This window comes from Oryx dammah, unplaced genomic scaffold (assembly GCF_014754425.2).
Source record: "Oryx dammah isolate SB20612 unplaced genomic scaffold, SCBI_Odam_1.1 HiC_scaffold_25, whole genome shotgun sequence".
NCBI classification, from domain to species: domain Eukaryota; kingdom Metazoa; phylum Chordata; class Mammalia; order Artiodactyla; family Bovidae; genus Oryx; species Oryx dammah.
Window position 1 is genome coordinate 6,030,840 of NW_024070209.1, and position 25,589 is coordinate 6,056,428.

The 25,589-nt window shown below is 45.7% G+C and overlaps 1 protein-coding gene and 1 non-coding gene across 3 annotated transcripts in view; both read right to left on the reverse strand.

Moving 5' to 3' along the window:
* The window catches only part of TBC1D8 (TBC1 domain family member 8), a 138,250-nt gene that overhangs the window by 39,488 nt on the left and 73,173 nt on the right, over nucleotides 1-25,589 (reverse strand). For both annotated transcript variants that reach the window (XM_040267693.1, XM_040267694.1), the window contains exons 3-6: nucleotides 20,707-20,825; nucleotides 15,663-15,891; nucleotides 9,419-9,659; nucleotides 1,503-1,710 (exon numbers count right to left, since the gene is read on the reverse strand). In XM_040267693.1, coding sequence (XP_040123627.1) covers nucleotides 1,503-1,710; nucleotides 9,419-9,659; nucleotides 15,663-15,891; nucleotides 20,707-20,825 — 797 coding nt within the window. The remainder of the gene's footprint in view (nucleotides 1-1,502; nucleotides 1,711-9,418; nucleotides 9,660-15,662; nucleotides 15,892-20,706; nucleotides 20,826-25,589) is intronic.
* Nucleotides 5,070-5,141, reverse strand: TRNAG-GCC. The gene has a single exon. It is a non-coding gene; the product is annotated as a tRNA-Gly (tRNA).

A 25,589-nucleotide genomic window follows, 5' to 3' on the forward strand; every position in this document is an offset into this window, starting at 1 on the left:
GTTGCTTCCTGAGCTTCATACAGGTTTCTCAAGAGGCAGGTCAGATGGTCTGGTATTTCCTTCTCTTTAAGAATGTTCCACAGTTTGTGGTGATCCACATAGTCAAAGGCTTTGGCATAGTCAATAAAGCAGAGATAGATGTTTTTCTGGAACTCTCTTGCTTTTTCCATGATCCAGCGGATGTTGGCAATTCGATCTCTGGTTCCTCTGCCTTTTCTAAGAACCAGCTTCAACAGCTGGAGGTTCACGGTTCACGAACTGTTGAAGCCTGGCTTGGAGAATTTTGAGCATTACTTTGCTAGCGTGTGAGATGAGTGCAATTGTGCAGTAGCTTGAGCATTCTTTGGCATTGCTTTTCTTTGGGATTGGGGTGAAAACTGACCTTTTCCAGTCCTGTGGCCACTGCTGAGTTTTCCAAATTTGCTGGCATACTGAGTGCAACACTTTCACAGCATCATCTTTTAGGATTTGAAATAGCTCAACTGGAATTCGATCTCCTCCACTAGCTTTGTTCATAGTGATGCTTCCTAAGGCCTACTTGACTTTACATTATATGTATGTAATTTTTAAAAATAACTATATAAGGAATTCTTGCTCTGCTCTAAAGGCATTTGTAAAATGAAGTCATCTGCTGCAGAAAAATGGGGGTCAATCACATGAATGAAAAAACTGAGTTTTTCTGAATACTGCTTAGTCTGTACATTATAACAGCAAGAGTTTGGAAGTCTTGACATTTGACAGAGCTTTGGGTCCTGTCACTAGAGACATGCCCCAGAATCACAGGACTGAGCTCAACAGATCTCAAAGCAGACTCCACTTCCAAGAAGAGAACTCCAGAATTTTATAGCTGGAAAGTGACAGTGTTAGTTACTCAGTCGTGTCTGACTCTTTGCAACCCCCCCAACCCCACGGACTGTAGCTCATCAGGCTCCTCTGTCCATGGGATTCTTTGGGCAAGAATACTGGAGTAGGTAGCCATTCCCTTCTCCAGGGACGGTTCTGACTCAGGGATTGAATCCGTGTTTCTTGCAATGCAGATGGATTCTTTACCATCTGAGCCACCAGGAAGAGAAGCATTTTTCTAAATTTTTACGTAAAGTTCTAGAAGGATATACAAATGAAGCAACTTGACATTTCTTTTCAAAAGGTAATTTTTTAATAGGTCATTTTTTTCTCTTCCCTCCTGGTGAGTGAAAGGGGAGGACTCCTTCCTAAGGTCTGTTGGAAAAGCTTTCATTGCTAGGCATGAACATTTTAATAAGATCTTTATCAATAATGTGGAGGCCAGGGTGCCTGTTCTCACCATTCACATCTATGCAAATTTCAGGTTGCCAGGCAACAACAAAAAAAAGCAGGGGCCCCTGGTCAACTCAGGCCAAGCATCCCTCTAGATTCGCCCATCCTCAGAGGCAGAGCCTTGCCCTGTGAGCATCCCTCCCCTCCGTCTCCCAGCAACCATGACCCTACCGCCCCCCCGCCCCACGGGAGGATGCCAGGTCTACCTCTCGGAGTGGCAGAATGACTTTGCAGCAGCCTGCCTCCTTGCTGGCAAAGCAGATGTAACTGTCGGAGGTGAACATCTGCCCGGCGGTGTGACAGCGGCTGAACGGGGTCCAGAGGGAACAGTCCAGGACGGCGTGCAGCTTCTCCCGCCTTGGCAGCCTGAAGAAGGCCCGGAAGAACTCGTTCTGTGCCCTAGCTTCCAGGTCCCTGGCAAAGGAGGGAGAAGGGAGAGAGGCACATGGTGACTGAACTCATTTGATTATAAATAAAACCATTTTTAAACCCCTGGCACAACCTGATATAGAAGGGGATGCAGAAAGGTGCTAGGCCCCCAGTTCCTGCCCCTCTCCAGCCCCCTCCCCACCCCACGGCCAACCTTTGGAGTGAGAAGCAAAGGCCGAACAAGTCACCTCTGCACAGAGGTGATGCAGCGAACACAGACCAGGGCAAGTCTGCCTTCCTGGTTTGAGTAACACATGAATTATCGCAAAGCAAATGTGTAAGAATCTAGTATGAACTCTCCTACTCTGTTGGTGGAAATGTAAATTGTTGCAGCCACTATGGAGAACAGAGGGGAGGTTCCTTAAAAAAACTAAAAATATGCTGATGTTTGATAGAAACCAACATAATAATGTAAAGCAATTATGCTTCAATTAAAAATAACTAAATTTTTTTAAAAACTAAAAATAGAGCTACATATGAGCCTGGAATCCCGCTTCTGGGCATATAGCAGGAGGAAATGGTAACTCAAAAAGACACACATACCCAAGTGTTCATTGCAGCACTGTTTATAAGAGGCAGGACATGGAAGCAACCTGAATGTCCATCCACAGTTGAACGGATAAAGAAGATGTGGTGTATTTAATATATACAGCAGAATATTACTCATACATTTTAAAAAAGAATGAAATAATGCCATTTGCAGCAACAGGGATGGACACACAGAGATTATCATATTAAATGACGTAAGACAGAGAAAGACAAATACCATATCTATCACTGATTTGTGGGATCTAAAAAATTATACAAATGAATTATTTACAAAACAGACTCACAGGCTTAGAAAACACACTTATGGTTACTAAAGGGGAGAGGCAGGGTAGGGGTAAATTAGAAGTTCAGGATTAACACATACACACTGCTATATATAAAACAGGTAATCACAAGGACCGACTGTATAGCACAAGGAACTCTACTCAATACTCTGATAATCTATATGGAAAAAGAATCTAAAAAAGAATGGATATATGTATATGGGTAACTGAATCGCTTTGCTGTACACCTGAAACTAACACAGCGTTGTAAACCAACTATTGTGTCTGTGCTAAGTCACTCAGTCGTGTCCGACTCTTTGTGACCCCCATGGGCTGTAGCCCGCCAGGCTCCTCTGTCCATGGGATTCTCCAGGCAAGAATACTGGAGTGGGTTGCCATGCCCTCCTCCAGGGGATCTTCCTGACCCAGGGATCAAACCCATGTCTCTTGTCTCCTGAACTGGGCAGGCTTGTTCTTTACCACTGAGCCACCAGGGAAGTATCTAGTATAAAATCAAAATTAAATTAAAAAAAAAAAAAAAGATCTAGAGAGAGAACTTTAAAGTGCCAGTGAAAAGCAGAAGCTGGTCACCCAAGGAGCCTGCACACATTTACTGGCTTCAGGGGCCCCAAGACTCTCTCCTGAGATGAATTGTGTGAGGTCCCCCTAAAATAGTGGGCTATCCTTATCTCACCCCATCCTTTACGTCTTCAGAATTGATATTTCCTGGTTGAAGTGTCAGGGCCAATCTGTTCCCCGTTCCCGCCCTCTGGGAAGCCCCCTCCCAGGCCTTGCCCCACTGGCCCCCTGGATCCCGTCCTCTGGAGAGTGCCGTCAGCCCCATCCCCTCCTCCCTGCTCCCCCAGGAGGTCCAAGCTCCCTCTGCTCTGTGCCCCAAAGTCCCAGGGGAGCACCTGAGCAGCGATCATGGCTAACCCGTAATCCGACCCTAAGGGCACCTTTCAAAGCCAGTGTCTGGGAACGGAAGTAAAGCTACATCAACAAAAAGGGAAGGAGCATTCCAGCCCCACATTATGCCCTGAGCAAGAAGAGCCTGTTTTCCTCAAGTTCAACCTGGGCTGTCCTGGCAGGATGTCAAGTTGACTGAGTCATTACCTGTTTACGTCCACAGGCTGACGTCTCCAGGACAGAGAGCTGCAAGTGAGAGCCTGCCAGGAGCTGGCAGGCACGACCTGCCTTTCACTTTTGGAGGAAGTCACTCAAGTGCAGTGACCGGCAAAATACACCACGGCCCAAGACCCTGACATCCACCGTGGGGCCCCAGACACCCGAGGGCCAGGCAAGCTCACCACTGGCCATCGCTGGGGTCCTCTGTGCCCTTTCTCTCCTCTCCTTTCTACAAGTTTCCAGAACTGGGAGGTGGGGCCAACAGTCTTGTAGAATTCACCTGCTTCTGGAAGATTCTCAACACAGATGAGTTTTGTTCCAAAAAGGATGACGTTTCCCAAAGGGTCTTAAGTGCTACAGGCCTTCCATTTTCCTTTCCTTTGCTCATTTCTACCCCAAATTAAAAATGCCACCCCTGGAAGTACAGTCATGAAAGACCAGCAGGAACTGTGTGAAGAATCACCTGCGATCCCAAGCCCGTGGACAGACCAGAGCACGTCAGCTGTGAGCTGGCCTCCCCTGTCTGTGTGCAAACGTGGTGAAAGACGTCAAAGCTCTCCTTGGTGCCTTTCTTGCTGTTCACATTTATTGATTTGGCTGCACCAGGTCTTGGCTGCATCACGTGGGATCTTCAATCTTTACTGCAGCATGCAGGAGCTTTGGTTGAGGCGTGGGACTCTTAGTTGCGGTATGTGGGATCTAGTTCCCTGATCAGAGATCGAACCCAGGCCCCCAGCATTGGCAGCACAGTCTTAGCCCCTGGACCACCAGGGAAATGCCTCCATGAGCTCTTGAACAATGCATACAACAGGGATGGCTTTCTTCATTTTTAACAGATCTTTGTAAGCTGGACTAGAAACACTCAGGTATCAAATTATATAGAGACAACTAAAGAAATATGAGAGAGATGATACGGGAGAGAGACGACCCTCTGTACTGGGTTGTTTTCTGGGCCCTGAGACGGAGCAGGACACAGTGATGGGAAGCCTGGGGCCAGAGGTACACAGAGGAGCTAGGGGCTGGGAGTCAGAAGACCAAAGGGTCTCCTTTCATAAGAGGGGTGAGCAGCACCCACCCTCCACAAAGAACTCTCAGAGTATCAGAAATGACACAACACCAAGTGAAATTCGGTGGGACTTTACCCGAAACTCCACTTGTGTTTTCAAAAGCGATCAATTTACAATATACACATGGCAGGAAGGGTCTTTGAATCCTTTCTGAACACATGGAAACTCACAGACACTGCCTGCCATTCAGACACCACTAATTAAAAAGACACATATTCCCCTAAACACCCTCAGGGTTCAGAGAAGACAGTAAACACTATAGCCGGCCAGGCTCCTCTGTCCATGAATTCTCCAGGCAGAATACTGGAGTGGATAGCCATTCCCTTCTCATGGGCATCTTCCTGACCAGGGATCAAACCTGGGTCTCCTGCACTGGCAGGCAGAATCTCTACCACTGAGGCATCAGGGAAGCCCTTAAGGAATAATAGCAGTGTTAAAAATCGATGAATGTTTTAAAAAAAAGTTTTAATGAGGAGTGGCTCCTAAAAAAATTAAACTAGAATTACAATATGATCCAATAATTCTACTGGCGGTGTGTGTCCAAAAAGAACTGAAAGCAGAATCTTGAAGAGGTATTTGCACACCCATATTCACAGCAACGTTATTCAAAACAGCCAAAGGGAGAAGGAACTCGGTACCCACTGAGTAAGCAAAATGCAGTATATTGGTACAATGGAGTGTTGTTATTCAGTCTTAAAAAGGAAGGAGATTCTGACAATTTACAGGGTGGATGAACCTTGAGGACATTAGACAAAGTAAAGTAAGACAGTCACACACACACACACACACATATACACACAGAGACACAGACAGACAGACAGACACACACACACCCCAAACAAATTCTTCAGGATTTCACTGGAGGAGGCAGATCACAGAGATAGAAAGTAAAAGGGTGGGTGCCAGGGACTTGGGGATGGGTGGACAGTCAGTGTTTAACGTGGACAGAGTTCAGTTTTGAAAGATGACATCTCTAAAGATGAATGGTGGTGATAATTACACAGCAACATGAATGTACTTATTAATAATACCACTGAACCATAGGCTTAAAAATGATTAAGATGATCACTAATAATTAGGAAAATGCAAATCAAAACTACAATGTGATATCACCGGGCATAGGTCAGAAGAGTTGTCATCAAAAAGAACACAAATAATAATAATTGTTGGTGAGGATGTGAAAAAACAAAAAAAAAGGGAAACCTTTACACTGTTGGTGGGAATGGAAATTGGTCCAGACACTATGGGGAAAAGTATGGAAGTTCCTCAGAAAACTAAAAGATCATATGACCAAGTAATTCCACTAAGATCACAGCATCTGGTCCCGTCACTTCATGGCAAATAGATGGGGAAAAAAATAGAAAAGGGACAGACTTTATTTTCTTGGGCTCCAAAATCATTGAGGATGATGACTACAGCCATGAAATTAAGACATTTGCTTCTTGGAAGAAAAGCTATGACAAACCTAGACAGCATACTAAAAAGCAGAGACAGCACTTTGCTAGCAAAGGTCAAAGCTGTGGTTTTTCCAGTAGTCATGTATGGGTGTGAGAGGTGGATCATAAAGAAGGCTGAGCGTCAAAGAACGGACGCTTTCTAATTGTGGTGCCAGAGAAGACCCTTGAGAGTCCTTTGTACAGCAAGGAGATCAAACCGGTCAATCCTAAAGGAAATGAACTTTGAATATTCATCGGAAGGATTGAAGCTGAAGGTGAAGCTCCAGTGCTTTAGCCACTTGATGTGAAGAGCTGACTCACTGGAAAAGACCCTGATGCTGGGAAAGATTGAGGGCAGGAGGAGAAGGGGGCGACAGAGGATGAGATGGTTGGATGGCATCACCAAGTCAACGGACATGAGTTTGAGCAAACTCCGGGAGATAGTGAGGGACAGGGAAGCCTGGCATGGGGTCATAAAGAGTCGGAAATGACCTAGTGACTGAACAACAGCTCCACTCCTGGGTATGCACACTCCCAAAAACAGAAGCAGCAATTCGAAAAGATACGTGCTCTCCAATGTTCACAGCAGTGCTATTTACAATTTCCAAGACAGCCTAGGTGTCAACCAGCAGATGAACAGATAAAGATGCAGTGTGTATACAATGGAATATTACTCAGCCATCTAAAAACAGTGAAATTTTCCCATTTAGCAACATGGATGGGATGGAGTTGGAGGGCATTATGCTAAGTGAAGTAAGTCAGAGAAAGGCAAATCCCATATGATACCATTTATATGCAGAATCTAAAATACAACTAGTGAATAAAACAAAAAAAGCAGACTCATAGGGAACAAACTAGTGGTTACGAGTGGAGAGAGAAGAGAGGGAGAGACAACACAGGAGTAAGGGATTTAAAAGCGATTATTGTGGGATAATATAAAATCACACTGGGAACTTCTCTGGTTTCCAGCAGTTAAGACTCCACGCTTCCCTGCCTAGACGTCCATCAACAGATCAATGTATACAGAAGTTGTGGCACATGTATACAATGGAATATTGCTCAGTATAAAAAGGAACACATTTGAGTCAGTTCTCGTGAGGTAGATGAACCTAGAGCTTGTTATACAGAGTGAAGTCAGTTAGAAAGAGAAAAACAAATATCCTATATTAACACATATACATGGAATCTAGCAAACAGGTACTGATGGACCTGTTTGCAGGGCAGGGATAGAGACGCAGACGCAGAGAAGAGATTTGCAAACACACAGCGGCGGGGGCGCGTGGGAAGGCCTGAGAGAGTGGCATTGACACGCAGACACTACCACGTGCAAGCAGGGAGCTCGCGGGGAGTTGCTGTGCAGCACGGGAGCTCAGCCGCTGCTGCGTGACGGCCGAGGGGGTGGGAGGGGCTCCCGAGGGAGGCGGCACACGTACACTCACGGCTGATTCATGTTACCAACAACACTGTAAAGCAATTATCCTCCAATTAACTATAAAAAATTTTTAAAAAGACTCCAGGCTTCCAATGCACGGGCTTCCCTGGTGGCTCAGAGGTTAAAGCGTCTGCCTCCAACACAGGAGACCCGGGTTTGATCCCTGGGCTGGGAAGATCCTCTGAAGAAAGAAATGGCAACCCACTCCAGTACTCTTGCCTGGAGAATCCCATGGACGGAGAAGCCTGGTAGGCTACAGTCTACAGGGTCGCAAAGAGTCGGACACGACTGAGAGACTTCACTTTCTTTCCAATGCCTGGGGCGTGGGTTTGATCCCTGGTTGGGGAGCTAAGATCCTTACGGTGTGGCCAAAACATAAAAAATAAAATTAAAAAATCATGTGTGTGAAGCTTTTAAAAACTGAAAAGCACAGAATTTAAAGACTTCATTCATTTTCAAAAAAGCTTCAAAAAATAAAAATGGTTAAGATGACAAAATTTGTATTATGTGTCAAAAACTAAAATGATGTGTGTGTTCAGTCATGTCTGACTCTTGTGACCCCATGGACTGTAGCCTGCCAGGCTCCTCAGTCCATGGAATTCTCCAGGCAAGAATATTAGAGTGGGCTGCCATTTCCTCCTCCAGGGGATCTTCCCAACCCAGGGATCAAACTTGTATCTGTTGGGTTTTCTAAATTACTACTAGCACCAGCTGGGAAGCTATGTGATGTGTATTTTACCGAAATAAAAAACTTTTTAATGACGAGCAGTATTCAGAAAGCAGTGGTGATTCTGTAACTACATCAAAAACATCCAGCCAGGGCAGCACTTTCTGGGAAACTTGCTTTTCAAAGGATCACAAACGTCAACTCTTACAAAGGCATCAGCTCAACAGTTACCCAGTTAGAACCATGAAGGCAGAAATCAGAATCAAGCTTAAACATCACAGTTTCAGTCTTGAATAATAAAGTCAAACTTCTTCAAAGTGGCAACTACCTCAGAAGTCCTCAGGTCCAGTATCAATTGGGAGCCAACAAATAACAAAGAATGTAAATTACACTCTTAGTAAGGCACCTTTCTTTTCATACTGTTCATGGGGTTCTCACAGCAAGAATACTGGAGTGGTTGGCCATTCCCTCCACTGGTGGACCACGTTTTGTCAGAACTCTCCACAATGACCTGTCTGTCTTGGGTGGCCCTACACATCAAGGCTCCATAGCTTCACTGACTTATGCAAGTGCCTTCACCATGACAAGATTGTGATCCATGAAGGGAATCAACTTTCTTAAGACAAACTGGTACCAAAAACATCCAGCGGTTCTGAAAGAGTCTTCTATAAAGTAATAGGAAAAAAAACCAAAATATTTTTTAATGTGTACTAATAGTTCCAGGCTGAACAGAATTCTATCATGAGGTTACCTGTATTGCATTTCCTGGAAACTGTTTTTTTTTTTTTTTTGCTGTGCCCCATGGCTTGCAGCTTAGTTCCCCAATCAGAGCTCAAACCCAGGATCACAGCAGTGAAAGCTAGGAGTCTTAGCTCTGGTACCACCAGGGAATTTCCTGGAAGTATTGTTTTATGAAAATCAATTTTGAAATAACATCTGAAAAGAAGGAGAAACTGGATCCAGGAATCAAAGCCTACTGCATAAAGGAAATGAAAAACCATCACTGCCAAGCACACGGGGAAAACATGGGTGATGTCACAAGGGAAATTTCAGTCTAACGCAATGAAGCTGACAAAGCACATGTCCAGGGAGGTGGTGCGTGGGCCGTAAGCCCCTGAGGGTGAGGGGCACCCTGGGATGCAGGCTTCTACCTCTTGGTGATCTGGCTGGGCTCCTGCAGACCCGGGTCCAGGTCGAAGCCCTCATTGTCCAGCAGCCTCCGGAGCGTCACGTCGGCCAGCTGCTCCATGATCTTGAACACCTCGTCCAGGTTCAGAAACATGGAGAAGTCCCGCTCCTTGTTCTGGGTGGTGATGCGGATGGTATCCGTCAGAAAGACATTGGATGTCCTCTCCAACCTCTGGACGTCAACCCAAGGGACGACAAGTTTAACTAGAAGAGAAAAAGAGCAAACACAGATTTTACCCTCAAATGTAACCCAAATTTGAATGCATCAGTGCAAAGCTTTTCCTGCAGCGGAAATGCAAATACTTTTTAAGCCAGAGCAGAAAAGAGGAAGCGCAGAAGCGCTTGGCAGCTGCTTTGTTAGAACCCAACTCATGTTCTAATCATTTTCTTCAAGATTTAAACCAAGCTGCTGGCTACTGCACACTTACAAGGAACATCGTTCTGACATATTGAGTTAATAACAGGGCAACTTTCCCCCAAATAATTACACTGAAATATTTGCAAAATATGCAGACGTTTCTTGATCCACATAAATTCTGGTTTCAATAGCTGCATTCATGACATAAGCTATGAAAAAAATGGGAGGGCAAAAGAGGATTTGTGATCTGGTTTGGAGGAAGCGGCCCAACATTTACACTGTGTCGAGTGACAGTTGTCCAAATCTTAGAAAACAGAGTACAAGCGCTTTCCATGAACTCTCTTTAAAGTAATACAGTGCTAACAGCGCGGTTCACAAGCGCCCTGTTCTCAGAAATGTCTCCCGTGCCGTGGTTGTCAGGCTTAGTGGCTGATGTGGAACAAACGGGGACATACATAACAACTTAAAATGATCAATGTTATCAAACATTAGGAGCCATTTCTTTTTTCCAAGTTTCATTGACTTAGCAAAATCAGGTTTAGTGATGATGACTGATAACTGTTAGAAAATAATTCATTTTCTTTTTCAAATTAAAAAAGGGGACAAGAAACTATTTTCATTTCTCTCCATTTATCTTGCAATAAATGGCCAAAGAAGCTGATCAGTTCAATGAAGACCTAGAAAATCTCCTAGAACTAACATCAAAAAAAGGTGTTCTATTCATCACTGGGGATTGGAATGCAAAAGTCAAGAGATATCTGGAGTAACAGGCAAGTTACAAGCCTTGGAGAACAAAATAAAGCAGGGTAAAGGCTAACTGAATTCTGCTAAGAGAGTGCATTGGTCATAGCAAATATCCTTTTTCAACAACACAAGAGACGACTTTATACATGGACGTCACCAAATGGCCAACACTGAAATCAATTGATTACATTCTTTGTAGCCGAGGATGGAGAAGCTGTATACAGTCAGCAAAAATAAGACCTGGAGCTGACTGTGGCTCAGATCACCAGCGTCTCATAGCAAAATTCAGCCTTAAGCTAAAGAAAGCGGGGAAAATCTTTAAGCCAGCCAGGTATATCTTAAATCAAATCTCCTATGAATATGCAGTGAAGCTAATGAATAGATTCAAGAGATTAGGACTTGTAAACAGTGTGCCTGAAGAACTATGGATGGAGCTCCGTTATTGTACAGGAGGCAGTGAACACAACCATCCCAAAGAAAAAGAAAAGCAAGAAGGCAAAGTGGTTATCTGAGGAGGCCTTACAAATAGCTAAAGAAAGAAGAGAAGCAAAAAGCAAGGGAGAGAGGGAAAGGTATATCCAATTAAATGCAGATTTCCAAAGAACAGCATGGAGAGACAAGACAAGCCTTCTTCAATGAACAGTGCATAAAACTAGAGGAAAACAGAAGGGGAAAGACTAGAGATCTCTTCAGGAAGACTGGAGATGTCACGGGAACATTTTGCCCAAAGATGGGACCAAAAAAGTAAATAAATGGTAGAGACCCAGTAGATGCTGAAGAGTTGAAGAAAAGACAGAAAGAATACACAGAAGAACTGTAGAAAAAAGATCCAGATGAACCAGATGACTAAGATGGTTTGGTCAGTCACCCAGAGCAAGCCATTCTGGAAAGCAAAGTCAAGTGGGCCCTAGGAAGCAAAGCTGTTACTAAAGCTAGTGGAGGTGATGGGATTCCAGTAGAACTATCCAAACCCCTAGAGGACGATGCCATCAAGGTGCTGCATTCAATATGTCAGCATATCTGCAAGACCCGGCAATGGCCACAGGACTGGAAAAGGTCAATCCTGATTCCAATTCCAAAGAAGGGTAGTACTAAAGAACGTGCTAACCATCAGACAACTGCACTCATCTCCCATGCCAGTAAGGTCATGCTTGAAATCCTGCATGCTAGGCTTCAGCATTATGTGAACCAAGATCTTCCAGATGTTCAAGCTGAATTTAGAAAAGGAAGAGGAAACAGAGATCAAATTGCCAACATTCAATGGATCATAGAGAAAGCTAAGGAATTCCAAAAACCATCTACCTCTGTTTCATTGACTACGACAAAGCCTTTGACTGTGTGGATCATAATAAACTATGGAAAGCTCTTAAAGAGATGGGAATACCAGACCATCTCACCTGTCTCCTGAGAAACCTGTGTGCAGGTCAAGAAGCAACAGTTAGAAGCCTGTATGGAACAACTGATTGGTTCAAGATTGAGAAAGGAGAATGACAGGGCTGTCTGCTGTTACCCTGTCTGTTTAACCTACACGCTGAGCACATCATGGGAGATGTCAGGCTGGATGAGTTACAAGCCAGAATCAAAATAGGTGGGAGAAACATCAACAACCTCAGATATGCAGATGATACCACTCTAATGGCAGAAAGTGAAGAGGAACTAAACAGCCTCTTGAAGAGAGTGAAGGAGGAGAGTGAAAGAGCCTGCTTAAAACTAAATATTAAAAATCTAAGATCATGGCATCCGGCCCCATCACTTCATGGCAAATAGAGAAGGAAAGGTGGAAGTACTGACTGATTTCCTCTTCTTGAGCTCTAAAATCACTGCAGATGGTAACTACAGCCATGAAATCAGAAGACACTTGCTTCTTGGCAGGAAAGCTATGACCAACCTAGATAGTTGGATATTCCTCTGCTGACAAAGGTCCATACAGTCAAGGTTATGGTCTTCCCAGTCATCATGTTTGGTTGTGAGAGCTGGACCGTAAAGAAGGCAGAGCACCAAAGAATTGATGCCTTCAAACTATGGTGCTAGAGAAGACTCCTGAGAGTCCCTTGGACAGCAAGGAGATCAAACCAGTCAATCTCAAGGAGATCAAACCAGTCAATCTCAAGGAGATCAAACCAGCCAAACCACTGGAAGGACTGATGCTGAAGTTGAAACTCCAGTATTTTGGTCATCTGATGCAAACAGCTGAGCTTTTCATTGGAAAAGCTTTTTCACTGGAGAAGTCCCTCATGCTGGGAAAGACTGAAGACAGAGAAGAGGGCATCAGAGGATGAGATGGCTGGATGGCATCACCGACGCAATGGACATGAGCTCTGGCAAACTTTGGGAGATGGTGAGGCTCAGAGAGACCTGGTGTGCTGCAGTCCACGTGGTCTCAAAGAGTCGGACACACCTGAGCAACAGAACAACAACAATCTCGCAATACTGTTTTCAGTGCTTTGATCATTTAAAAGGCCACATTTCTACATCAGGCCTGAGAATAAGCTTCTTAAGACCCTTACATTTGCTTTTATATAGTCTTTTTTCACGCACACACACCCCATCTACACTTGCGGCTTTCTCTCATTAAGCAACCACCTTGGGAAGAGCCCTGCACTTAAGAAGCTCATTCAAGTAGGAAAAATCAGACCACTGACTTGGCAGGACCTAAAACGGACAGATGAGTGCAGGACAAGTTACAAGGGGAGCAGCGAAGGCTTCCGAGAGATGAGAAAATCTGAACTGAATTTTGAAAGATGAACAAGAGTTCCCAAACAGGCCTAAGAATGGGGAAGGCAAGGAGAGGGAAGGTATTTAGTTTCGAGAAAAATTTCAGAAACCAGAAAACCCAGAATGGCAAGGGTTAGGTGGGAGCTGATTCCAAGGGTGGGGAAGGCTGTGCACACAGGGGGCGTGTACTGGGTGTCAGAACCCAGGGGGGCAGCACAGGAAAGGCCAGGGGTGACCACGTGCAGGACGCTGGCCACAGCAGAGTACAGGAGGAGCCCTGCCTACTGGTTCCACGCGAAATAAAAACAAAAGCAGGAAGGAAAAACACATACATTATATAAATATAAACAGCATATACACCACCCTGCATGGGCACTTGAGACAACACTTGTTCCAGAAGAAGTTTCAATGGTCATGACTTTGAACATTTCAATATACCATTGACCCTGTGGCTTTCCTTTCTTACCTCGGAATCCTGTTGCCCAGGATGATGACTGTGGGTAGAAAAACGTGCAAGAAGTGAACTCTTACCTGGATCTCAGGGGCTCCAGGGTGAGGAACCCCCTTCTACAAATACCTGCTACGCTCACACCTCGGAATTCTTTAAATGGCCCCCTGGATTCAGAAGTACAGCTTGTTCTATTCCTTTAGAACTCCTGTGCCCTCAGTTACAACACTGTTTTCAAAGCAGCAAAAACTCTTCAGAAGGTGCATGAAGGTAGCTACAGAGAAAGGCTCCTTGAGGCAGGAGAAGACATGAATTCTCATAAAATCAAACCTCTGTAGATTGCAACTGACATATACAAGATGGTAAAGCGTCTGCTTACACTGCAGGAGACCCAGGTTCAGTCCTTGGATTGGAAAGATCTCCTGGAGAAGGAATGGCAACCCACTCCAGTATTCTTGCCTGGAAAATCCCATGGACGGAGAAGCCTAGTGGGCTACAGTCCTGGGGGTCACAAAGAGTTGGCCACAACTGAGCGACTTCACTTTCATGTATAAAATAGATAACTAATAAGGACTTACTGTATAGCATAGGGGAACTCAATTCTCTGAAATGGCCCATACAGGAAAGAATCTAAAAAAGGAGTGGATAGGGACTTCCTAGCGGTCCAGCGGCTAAGGATCTGTGCTCCCAAGGCAGGGCCGGCAGTTCAGTCCCTGGTCAGGGAGCGAGATCCCACATGCCACAACTGAGAGTTTGCACGTTACAACTAAAATATCTCAGAGCAGCCAAAGACATAAACATTTAAAAAATAAAAAAGAGTGGATATATGTATATGTATTTCAGAAATTTCCTCAGACAACCTTAGATATGCAGATGACACCATCCTAATAGCAGAAAGCAAAGAGGAACTAAACATCCTCTTGAGGAAGGTAAAAGAGGAGAGCGAAAATGCTGGCTTAAAACTCAACATTCAAAAACCTAAGATGATGGCATCTGGTCCCATCACTTCATGGCAAGTAGATGGGGAAACAATGGAAACAGTGGCAGATTTTCTTTTCTTGGGCTCTGAAATCACTGCAGATGTTAACTGCAGCCATGAAATTAAAAGATGCTGGCTCCTTGGAAGAAAACCTATGACAAACCTAGACAGTGTATTAAAAGGCAGAGACGTCACTTCGCTGACAAAGGTCCATATAGTCAAAGCTGTGGTTTTTCCAGTAGTCATGTATGGATGTGAGAGTTGGACCATAAAGAAGGCTGAGAGCCTAAGAACTGATGCTTTTGAATTGTGGTGCTGGAGAAGACTCTTGAGAGTCCCTTCAGCAGCAAGGAGATCAACCCAGTAAATCCTAAAGGAAGTCAACCTGGAATATTTGTTGGAAACACTGATGCTAAAGCTCCAATACTTAGGCCACCTGATGCAAAGATCTGACTCACTGGAAAAGACTCTGATGGTGGGAAAGATTGAAGGCAGGAGGAGAAGGGGGTGAAAGAGGATGAAATGGTTGGATGGCATCATCTACACAATGGACATGAGTTTGAGCAAACTCTGGGAGACACTGAAGGACAGAGAAGCCTGACGTGCTGCAGTCCATGGGGTCACAAAGAGCTGGACACAACGTCAACTAAACAGCAAAGTGTATATGTATAACTGATTCGCTTTGCTATAGAATAAAAACTAACACAACATGCTAAATTAACTATACTCCAATAAAAATTAAAGAAATAAAATCAAACCTCCTTAGTGGTACTCATATATATAATACAATATGATTGTCTGCACGGGGCATTTGGAAATTAACCACATGCCACCTGTTACGTCTCGACCACTTATTTAAATCTTTTGCCGTCTAACTCTTCATGCAATGATGGTCTCGGGACCAGCGCTGAGCATCCCAAGAGACAGCTCCATCCAGGAGGGACCCACTTGCCCCTCACTTACGCTCCTTGCCCAAGAAGAAGGAATAGAAGCAGAGGTGGTTGATGCTCAGGTACAGCCATCCTTGGCGGGGCACCCGGCCCTTCCAGCAGCAGCATGAGTAATATGTGATCAGCTTCTCGGCCTCCGGGAAGTTGAACCTGGCCTCAAACTTCACCAAGGCTTCGCGGAACTTCTCAGGCTCCTCCTCCTGCTCGGCCAGCCTGCTGCTCGTCTCCTCGGCAATCAGAGCCTGACACACAGAGAGAGAAGGGTCCCCAGGTCAGGAAAAGGGCAAGGACAGTTGAGCACGGGCACCGGGGGAGCCAGCCCCACTTAGACCCTTAGGATGGGTGAGGATCTGGTCCACCCTCCAGAAACATGCCCGGAGGGGAGGAAGCAAGCTGGGGGAATCCTCAGACCAGTCTCTCTCTTGGCCACTCACCAGCCGAGGCTTTGGGTGAATCTCCAACTTCTAAGCCCCAGTTCTCAAATGGGTTATTACCTTATAATCTGCCCCCTGCTCCTCCCTCCAGAGATAAGAGGTCAAATGATGGTCTCGGCAGGTATGGACTCAATGCATCAACTCTGAAGCATCATCCACGCCAGGGTTTAAAAGTCAGTCCTTTTATACAAAAGAACATCTCTGTGAAACAGACTCATGGACACAGAGAACAGACCTCGGTTACCAAGGGGAATGGGGGGAGGGATGGATTGGGAGTTTGGGATTAGCAGATGCAGACTATTATATATACGATGGATAAACAATAAGGTCCTACTGTAGAGCACAGGGAACTGTGTTCAACGTCCTGTGATCAAACATAAACGAAAAGGGTACTTTTTTAAAAAGAATGTGTGTATATATATAACTGAATCGCGTTGTAGTATAGCAGAAATTAACTCATTATAAACCCACTATGCATGTGTGCTAAGTACTTCAGTTGTGTTTGACTCTTTGTGACCCCATGGATTGTAGCCGGCCAGGCTCCTCTGTCCACAGGGTTCTTCAGGCAAGAACACTGGAGTGGCTTGCCATAGCCTCCTCCAGGGGATCTTCCTAACCCAGGGATCAAACTCGAATCTCCTGCATATGTCTCCTGCACTGCAGGTAGATTTTTTACCTTCTGAGCCACCAGGGGACTGCTACCCACATCTACACTGCACGAGCAATTTTAGAAAATGTCCCGCACATTACCATTAAAATAAAAATAAAAGTTAAAGTTTCTTAAAAAATAAATCTGAAGGCTGGGAAAGAACTTCAAGGGATTTTCATTTCTCTCATGTTTTTCTTTCTTTTCCAAATTTTATTTCACAAGACATTATAAAAGTTATAACTAAGAGGGGTATTTTATGTTTTAAAGATCTTTTTGATAAGGGTCATTTTTGGAGTGTTTACTGAATTTGTTACAATATTGCTTCAGTTTTATGTTCTGGTTTTTTTTTTTTTGGTGGAGAGGCACATGGGATCTTAGCCCCCCAACTAGGTATCAAACCCATACCCACTGCATTGGAAGGCAGAATCTTAACCACTGGACCAGCAGGGAAGTCCCAAAAGGTATTTTTTCAAAGTTACCTAATATGTAACAAACGCTGTGCACCATGAGATGTGAAGGGGATTTCTAAGAGGCCTCTACAGCAAGCAGACACGGTCACAAGGGCAGCCAGGCAGGCCCTGGCCTCCCTGATGGCTGAGTCAGCCCAACGCAGAGCCTTCCTTTAAAGTTCCATAGAGCAAGTCGAATGGTCAGGATACAGGTAGGAAAGCCCCAACTCCCAGATCCTTTCAATCTCCCAGGACAAACAAAGACCCAACTCCACGTGGTGGCCCCAAAGACACAGCTGACCTCTGACCAGCCGGTCCCCTCAGCCCCGGCACCCACTCCAGGCCAGCAGCTTCCCAGGACTTAAAAGCCACGTCTGCTGTGAAGTATAAGGGATCAGAGTGTGTAGGGGTGTGTGTGTGTGTGTGTGCATGCATGTACGTGTGTCTGTGTGTGCATGTGTATGTGTGTCTGTATGTGTGTGCACGTGCGCACGTGTATGTGTGCGTCTGTGTGTGTACATGGATGTAATATGTGTGTGTCTCTCTGTATATCTGTGTGTCTGTGTGTGCATGTACATGTGTGTCTGTGTGTGTGCATGTGTATGTGTGCTTCTGTGTGTGTACATGGATGTGTGTGTGTGTATCTCTCTGTATATCTATGTGTGTGTGTCTGTGTGTGTGTGTACATGCATGTGTGTATGTGTGTGTCTCTCTGTATATCTATGTTTGTGTCTGTGTGTGCATGTACGTGTGTGTCTGTATCTGTGCGTGTGTCTGTGTATGCATGCGTGCTCAGTCGTGTCTGACTCTTTGTGACCCCATGGGCTGTAGCTCACTAGGCTCCTCTGTCCATAGGACTTCCCAGGGAAGAATACTGGAGAGGGCAGCCATTTCCTTCTCCAGGAGACCTTCACAACCCAGGGATCAAACCCACGTCACCTGCATTGTAGGCGGATTCTTTACCACTAAGCCGCCTGGGAAGCCCCAAGGGATCAGTATATGCCCCCTCCCCAAATATGCCACTTGGGCTTAAGAATTATTTTGAGCTAAAGACACTTGAGAAATAGCAGATGTCAAATAAAAAAAGTTCTCTGCCCTTCCCCACTATGTACCTAAAAACAGGATACAAATCTCCATTTGTAAAGGTGTCTCCCCATCCTGCGCCAGAAAGAGGAAGACAGCTCTTCGGCTCTGACTCATCAGAGACAACTCTGGACTCTGACCAGCACGAGAGGCTCCAGACAGGAGGAGCCTACACGGCAAACCCAACTGGAGTGGCTGGTCTCACTCTAGGATCCAGCATCCAGCAGCTTACCACCCTAAAAGCTCACACGGTTTGTTCCTTTGACTCGTCGCTTCTCTGTAAATGTGCTATTCTTCACTGTGATGCTGCACAAGCCCGAGCCCTAACGATCCCACAGAGCTATTCACTGTGGAGTTTTTCCCACCCTATGTGCACTGCCCAAGCTGATAAACTCTTCTTTTCTCATTAAGCTGTCTTCTGTTGGTTTAATTTCCAGGCCCCCAGCACAGAGCATAAGAGGTCAGAGCAAAAGTTTTTCCCTCCCCTACTTCTGACTTTCCAGAAGTCACTGCAACAAAAATGCACTTCCTTCCTCCCGATTAAGAGGAGAAACACCTAAATCAAAGAACCACCAGCACTAAGGTGAGACCGAGAAAAGAAGGTAAATGTGAAAATAACTGTGAAACAGGTATTTCTGTCAGTGCAGCCTGACCTGGGGAACCAAGCTGGACCACTCTGTAGTGGTAACACATGAGCTGGAAAAGACCCACTGGGACCTGCACCCATCTGCTAACCCCACGGGCCAGAGGTAACCACAGAAGACACCAGCCAACACTGTCTACCTCCTGGACTCAGAAGACTGGTCTTCCACCTGACCCCGTAATTATCCCAAGTCCCCAAAGGAAAACAACGCTCCTCTTGGCTCTTTCGAAACTAAGGATGTAGGGCTTCCCTAGTGGCCCAGGGGTTAAAAATCCGCCTGACAGTGCAGGGGACACAGGCTCCACTCCTGGCCCCCAGAAGGGCCTACAGGCTTCGGAGCGACCGAGTCCACGCACCATAACTGCTGAGCCTGTGCTCGCATGCCCAGGAGCCACAGCTACAGAGCCCGCGTTGCCGCTGCTACTGAAACCTGTGCGCTCTAGAGCCCGTGCTCTGCAACAAGAAGCCCTCAACACAGTGAGAGGGCAGCCCCTGCTCACCGCAGCTGGAGAAGGGCCGAAAGCAGCAACGAAGACCCAGCACGGCCAAAAAGAAACAAATCTTTTCCAAAAAATAAAATTAAGAATTCACTCTAAGACCCTTCACTAAAAGCCAAAACACTTAGGATACTGGAAAGACAAACTTTTTAGAGAGAGAGAGAGAGAGAAACAAAAATCAATGGTCTGGGATGTTTTACCCTAAGGGATGAAAATTACATTACAGGCTAATGTGTGAAACTGTTTCGTAAGAGAGTTAAAATCAGAATGAGAAACATTCCTTCCCTGCCTGTGAGGGTTTTCAAAGCACCAGCTACCAAGCATCTCACTGCAATGAGACCGGTTACATAAGACACAGCTCACAGCAGGTAAGAGAGACTTCCCTAAACATTCCTCTCCCTTCTCAAAACTTATTTGGTTTTCATTTCATTCAATTAATATGTTTTAAGAATAAATATCCACTTGCAGAAAAAGAAAAGTGCCAGCTGCAACTAAATAAAAGAGGGACAAGATGTCACAGCGGCAAAGAAGTTGCTAGTAACTCATTTCAGGAGACAAATAACATTGTTGCCATGCAAAAACATGAACCTTAACATTTTTTTTCCCTCGAGATAAAAAAAGGACCTTCACTTCTGTAAAGGATAAGGAAACCTTAGGCCCAAGAATGAGGGTTTTGTTCTGTTTCCATTTCGGGTGGATTTTGTCAGACTGACTCTTTAAACTTTGACTGATGACAAGTCAAACTCATTTGGTTTTAGTGCTTCCCTGGTGGCGAGGTGGTTTAAAAAAAAAAAAATCTGCCTGCCAGTGCAGGAGATAAGGGTTCAATCCCAGGGTCAGGAAGATCCCCTGGAGGAGGAAGTGACAACCCACTCTGGTATTCCTGCCTGGGCAATCCCATGACAGAGAGCCATGCGGGCTACAGTCCATGGGGTCGCAAGAGTCAGACACGACTAAGTGACTGAACAACAACAATAATTAAGCCCCGAAGTTCAATTATAGTAGAGACACTGTTAAAGGAAAAGAATATGATAAAAAATGCTGCAGTGTCTTCAATGTTACGCAGCCGTGATGAGAGAGGTGTGAGACCGGGAGAAACATCAAGGTCAATGGACTTAGCTTCAGGACTTCCCTGGTGGTCCAGTGGCTCAGACTCCGCGCTCCCCATGCAAGGGTCCAGGTTCAACCCCTGGTCAAGGAACTAGATCCTGCATGCTGTAACTAAGAGTCCACAGGCTACAACTGAGACCCAGTGAAGTCAAATTGTTAAGAAAGCCAGACGGTAGGGTGGGGGGAACCTACCTTCACCTTCCCTTTGACAAAACTGGCAATGTCATCTTTATTATCAAAGACAGACAAGGTGTGGAGGAGATTTTGTTCCAGCCAGTCCCAGTGCTGGTTTATTTCCTCTAACGTGGCACCTGGGTAAGAACAGAAAAGGACACAGAGGTTAAGAGCCAGAACCAATGTCTAGAATATGAATTTGCTTTCCAAATAGGGGGCCTGCATTTATGTGATTGAAACATTCCGGTTGTTCACGCCACAGTTAGCCAGCTGACACGGAAGGCACCCTGCACCAGGGCCACGGCCCGCCTGCCACACGGACGGGCCAGCCGACCCGCCGAGCTGTTCTGGGACCTCTCTGCAGGAGTCCTGCCAGCCCGGCTGACGTGTGGAACTCGGACTACCTCCACTCAAGGGACCGAAGCCTCTATAGTTATACAGCCACTCCAGGGCAAACAAGCCCCAGGGTGACCTGATTCTGATGGTCTCACAGAATTCCCCCTGTGAGCACAGGGGTCCCTCAAAAGAGACAAGAATTGGCCTTGAGGTGGCTCTGCCCGTGGCCCCAGGGCACTCACTGCCGCTGGGCCATCTCCAGGTACCCATTTGTCCTCTGTAAGTTTTATAACAAAATCCCTCAGAACACATATAAAAAGAGGTTTTATCGTACATGTTAGAACAAAACCACAGAAACATTCAATGGTTATCTAGGAAGTTAATTTCTTTCAAAGGCAAGTAAAAACACAATCAGCCTATTAGTGAAGCATTCCACAACACGGGCACCGAACAGCTTAGCGTCTGAGTTGGCGTTAGTTCTCCGAAAGGAGCTCCTAGTCCTCCCCACCAGATAACGGACACCTTGGCCCGGGAACTGCGCCAGCCCCTACTGATGAAGTCCAGGACTTGAAGCAAGCTCAGTCCCGGACTAGAACAGGGCCCTGTGACTCTGGTACATCTGGCGTGCAAACAGGTGGTGCCGCAGCTAGGAGGGCGGGTCTGTTCAAATGCGAAGCAGGAGACACCTTAACCTCAGAGGGGGGAAGGGCTGGAGGACAAGAGTGCAGAGTAACCCAGGCAACGTGAGAGGCGGAAGGACCCCCAGAACCAGAGACCGGACACTCACTGTGCTAAGCCGACCTCTCTATTATTTACAGTCTTCGTCTCCCCAGAACGTGGACACTCGTGAAGACCTTACAAACCCCCCATGTGTAAAACTGCCAGGAAAAAAAAAAAAGAAACAAACAACAAAGCTGCCAGAGAGCTCACCCTGGACCTGTGGGTTTGGGGTGCCTATGGCGAGTTCTGATGTGCACTTTAGGAAGGAGTGAAAAGAAGAACCTAAGAGAATACCTCATAAGGAAAAGTGAGACTTGAAATAGTGGTATTTAAGGACTTCCCTGGAGGCCCAGAGGTTAAGAGTCTGTGCTTCCAACGCAGGGGATGTGGGTTCAACTCCTGGTCGGGGAACTAAGATCCCACCTGCTACTTGGTGAGCCTCCCCCAGCACTGCCAAAACAAAAAACAAAAAACACCCAAAACACAATGGTATTTTTTTGCCCCGTATTCTCCAAATGTTAGGCGTGGCATCACCAAAGCAGCATCCTCTGGTCACCACTAAAGCAGACTCTCATCCTTCTGCTAAGGACACTAACCACAACATGGGGCCCCACCCTCATAACCTCATCTGAACTGAATGCCCTCCCAAAAAGGCCAACCTCCAAATACCATCACACTGGTGGGGGCAGGGCTTGGACCCATCTGAACATGGCGGGAGGGGAAAGACACCATTCACCACCAGTGACCCCATCCAGCTCTCGGTGAGTCCACCTCCCATCTTACTCTTTCTGGATCATAAGCCCAAGAAGCAGCCTACTTGGGGTGAGTGGTCATGTCTCCACTTCCTACCCAACCAGGAAGTCCCTGGCCCTGCAGGCTCCCTACTCCTCTTACAGGAGAGCGAGACCACCGTGAAACAACAGCCTCAAGCCGCACGTTTCCACCTCCCTGCCTTGCTGCAGCTGAGAAGCAACGTGGGCCACCAGCGGCTCTAAGGAGCCACTGGAGAGAATCTGGCCAGGGCTCTCACTCTGGCCAGCTCTGCTCAGACTGGCATGGTATGACCCAGAAATACAGCCTCAATATGGGCCAGTGCTCCTGCTGGTACTCAAAGGATGTTGGCTTAAGTTGGATTAAGTGACCTTCCTTGACTAGGTCATCCAGGATGTCTACTTTAGGCAGATACGACGCTACTTCTTCATATGTGCATGCTAAATTGCTTCAGTCGTGTCCATCTCTTTGCGACCCTATGGACTGCGGCCCGACAGGCTCCTCTGTCCAAGGGATTCTCCAGGCCAGAATACTATGACAGGTTGCCATTTCCTCCTCCAGGGAATCTTCCTGACCCAAGGATCGAACCCACGTCTCTTTATGTCTCCTGCATTGGCCGGCGGGTTCTTTACCACTAGCAGCAACTGAGAACTCCCAGCTCTCCATACACAAAAGTTTAAAAACTTCAACCTCCAAAAAACAAACAAAGAAGCCCACATATTTCCAGGCTCTAAACAGGACTCTCTTGAAGCCTCTAAACAATGTCCGCCTGAACTGAAGACCCACACCGTCCGCCTGGCTCCTCACATTCAACGCTGAGATACATGTCTCATTTACAAGACTGGCTGCACTCTCCTTGTCCGTCCATTGTCTTCAGTTGGCAGCCATGCAGCTATCATTCACCAGGACACCCGCTAAATCCGTGGGCTGGCAAACGGCTTTGGGGGAGGGGACAGTGTCTAAGTTCATCTGTGATGAACAGTCCAACTGTGGGAACAGTTTATCGCAAAAGATCATCTCGGGGCCACTGCAGCTGATAAACTTATGTTCATGGGCTCCTTGGGTGGCCGGCTCTCCTCTCTTCTCTAGAACTTTAAAGTTTTCTCTCTAGATCTTTTTTTATTTAATTTTTATTTCAAATCAGAGTATATTTGATTTATAATACTGTGTTAGTTTCAGGTGTACAGCTAAATGAATCAGTTATACATATACATATATCTATTCTTTTTCAGATTATTTTCCCATCTAGGTTATTACACAGTATTGAGTTCCCTGTGCTATACAGTACATCCTTGTTGCTTATTTATTTTATATATAGTAGTATGTAAATACTAACCCCAAACTCCTAATTTATACTTCCCCTTATAGATCTTTATTTAGCTTTTATTATCCATCATAGTAAAAATCAGAAACTGATCAGAATATTTAAAAAACAAAACAAAAACAACAAGCAAAACAGGAGGAGGGATGAGGGGAAGGGATAGTCAGGAAGTTTGGGATGGGCATGCACACCCTGTTTATTTAAAATGGGTAACCAACAAGGACCTGCTGTACAGCACATGGAACTCTGCTCAACCTAGGTGGCCTAGATGGGAGGGGAGCTTGGGGGAAAGTGGTTATGTGTATTATGTATGGCTGAGTCCCTTTGTTGTCCACCTGAAACTGTCACAACATAACCCAATACAAAATAAAAAGCTCAAAAAATAAAATAAAATAAAATAAAATAAAAAGGGTAAGGAATACATGGGAAAAGGAGTATCTGTATTTGTCTTCAATCTTTTACCATATGTTTTCATATACTTCCTAATTTACCCCTCCAACACCTTCCCCAGGGAAAAAAAGAAAAACAACTTGGAGGACTGAGGAGGAACAGAGGGGGCCAGGACTGGCTCTGTGATCTTTCTGTTCTGGGCACAGCCTCACTGATGTCAAATGAAGGCTGCGAGAGGAAAGGGGGTCAGCTCTTTCCAAGGTCACAGGTATCTGGTGAAAGGCAAACCAGGGTGTACGCTCACTCTGCAAACCTGAAGTGCCCTGGGGTCCCTCCGGTAAGAAGCTGCCTCTTCATTTTCAAGTAACACTTTCATCATCCTCTCGTCCAGTACTTCCTAGGTCTTGACACTAAAAAGGTTACTTTGTGCACGGAGAGCAAACACCCTGCCTGCCACACCATCTTCCTGAGTCTGTCTTCAGGGATGACATGAGATAGCTTTTCATTGATGCTGCTCCTAAGCTCACAGGGCCAACTGTTAGCTGAGAGACCATGCATGCCTCCCACCTGCTAACCACAGACAGCGTGGGTAAAATTCCAACAGAGCCCCAACACGGTATATCACGTGGAATTAAGCCTTGAGGCCACATCCTCCCCAAAACGAGACTTCCATCCCTTTAAAAAACTTCTTCTACCTCTCCAGGAGAAGCCTTATGACAACAGAAAACCACTCTGGAGCAAAACTAAGCTCACACCTTGAGACAGAAAGGAAACCCGAATGTAACATCTATCACTGAGCAGAGGTCAGGGGAGGTGGCGGTGAAGTCCATCAGCCTGTCCTAATCTAACTCGGCTGTGTGTCTCTCCAGCAAAAACAAACACCATGCTGGAACTTTCCCACCCAACTGTCTTCTACTTCCTACAAAAGGTGCCAAATGGCAGAGAAATTTTCCGAACTCCAGTTTCCTCTGCAGGAAAGTCTTATGATGAGAGTCAAAAATACCGTAAACCACTGCAAGCCGATTGCACGCCTGCAACCTCAAAGGGCCAAAAAGGAAAGTCACGTGAAGTATATCACACGGCAAAGCCTGGACCACATGTGGCAGGTGTGTTTTTCAGCTTACGAAGTGGCCCATCAGAAAACAGCTATTTTTATAAACACGCCAATTTTTTTTTCTTTACTTTTTGGAGGCATGTGGGATCTTATTAATAGTTCCCCAATCCAGAATCGAACCTGCATTGGAAGTGTGAAGTCTTAAGTACTGAACTTCCAAGGAAGTCCCCATACCACTTTATAAGGGCAACAACTGACTTAGAAAATATTTGCTAGAATTATGCACAAACACATAAATATATTCCTGTC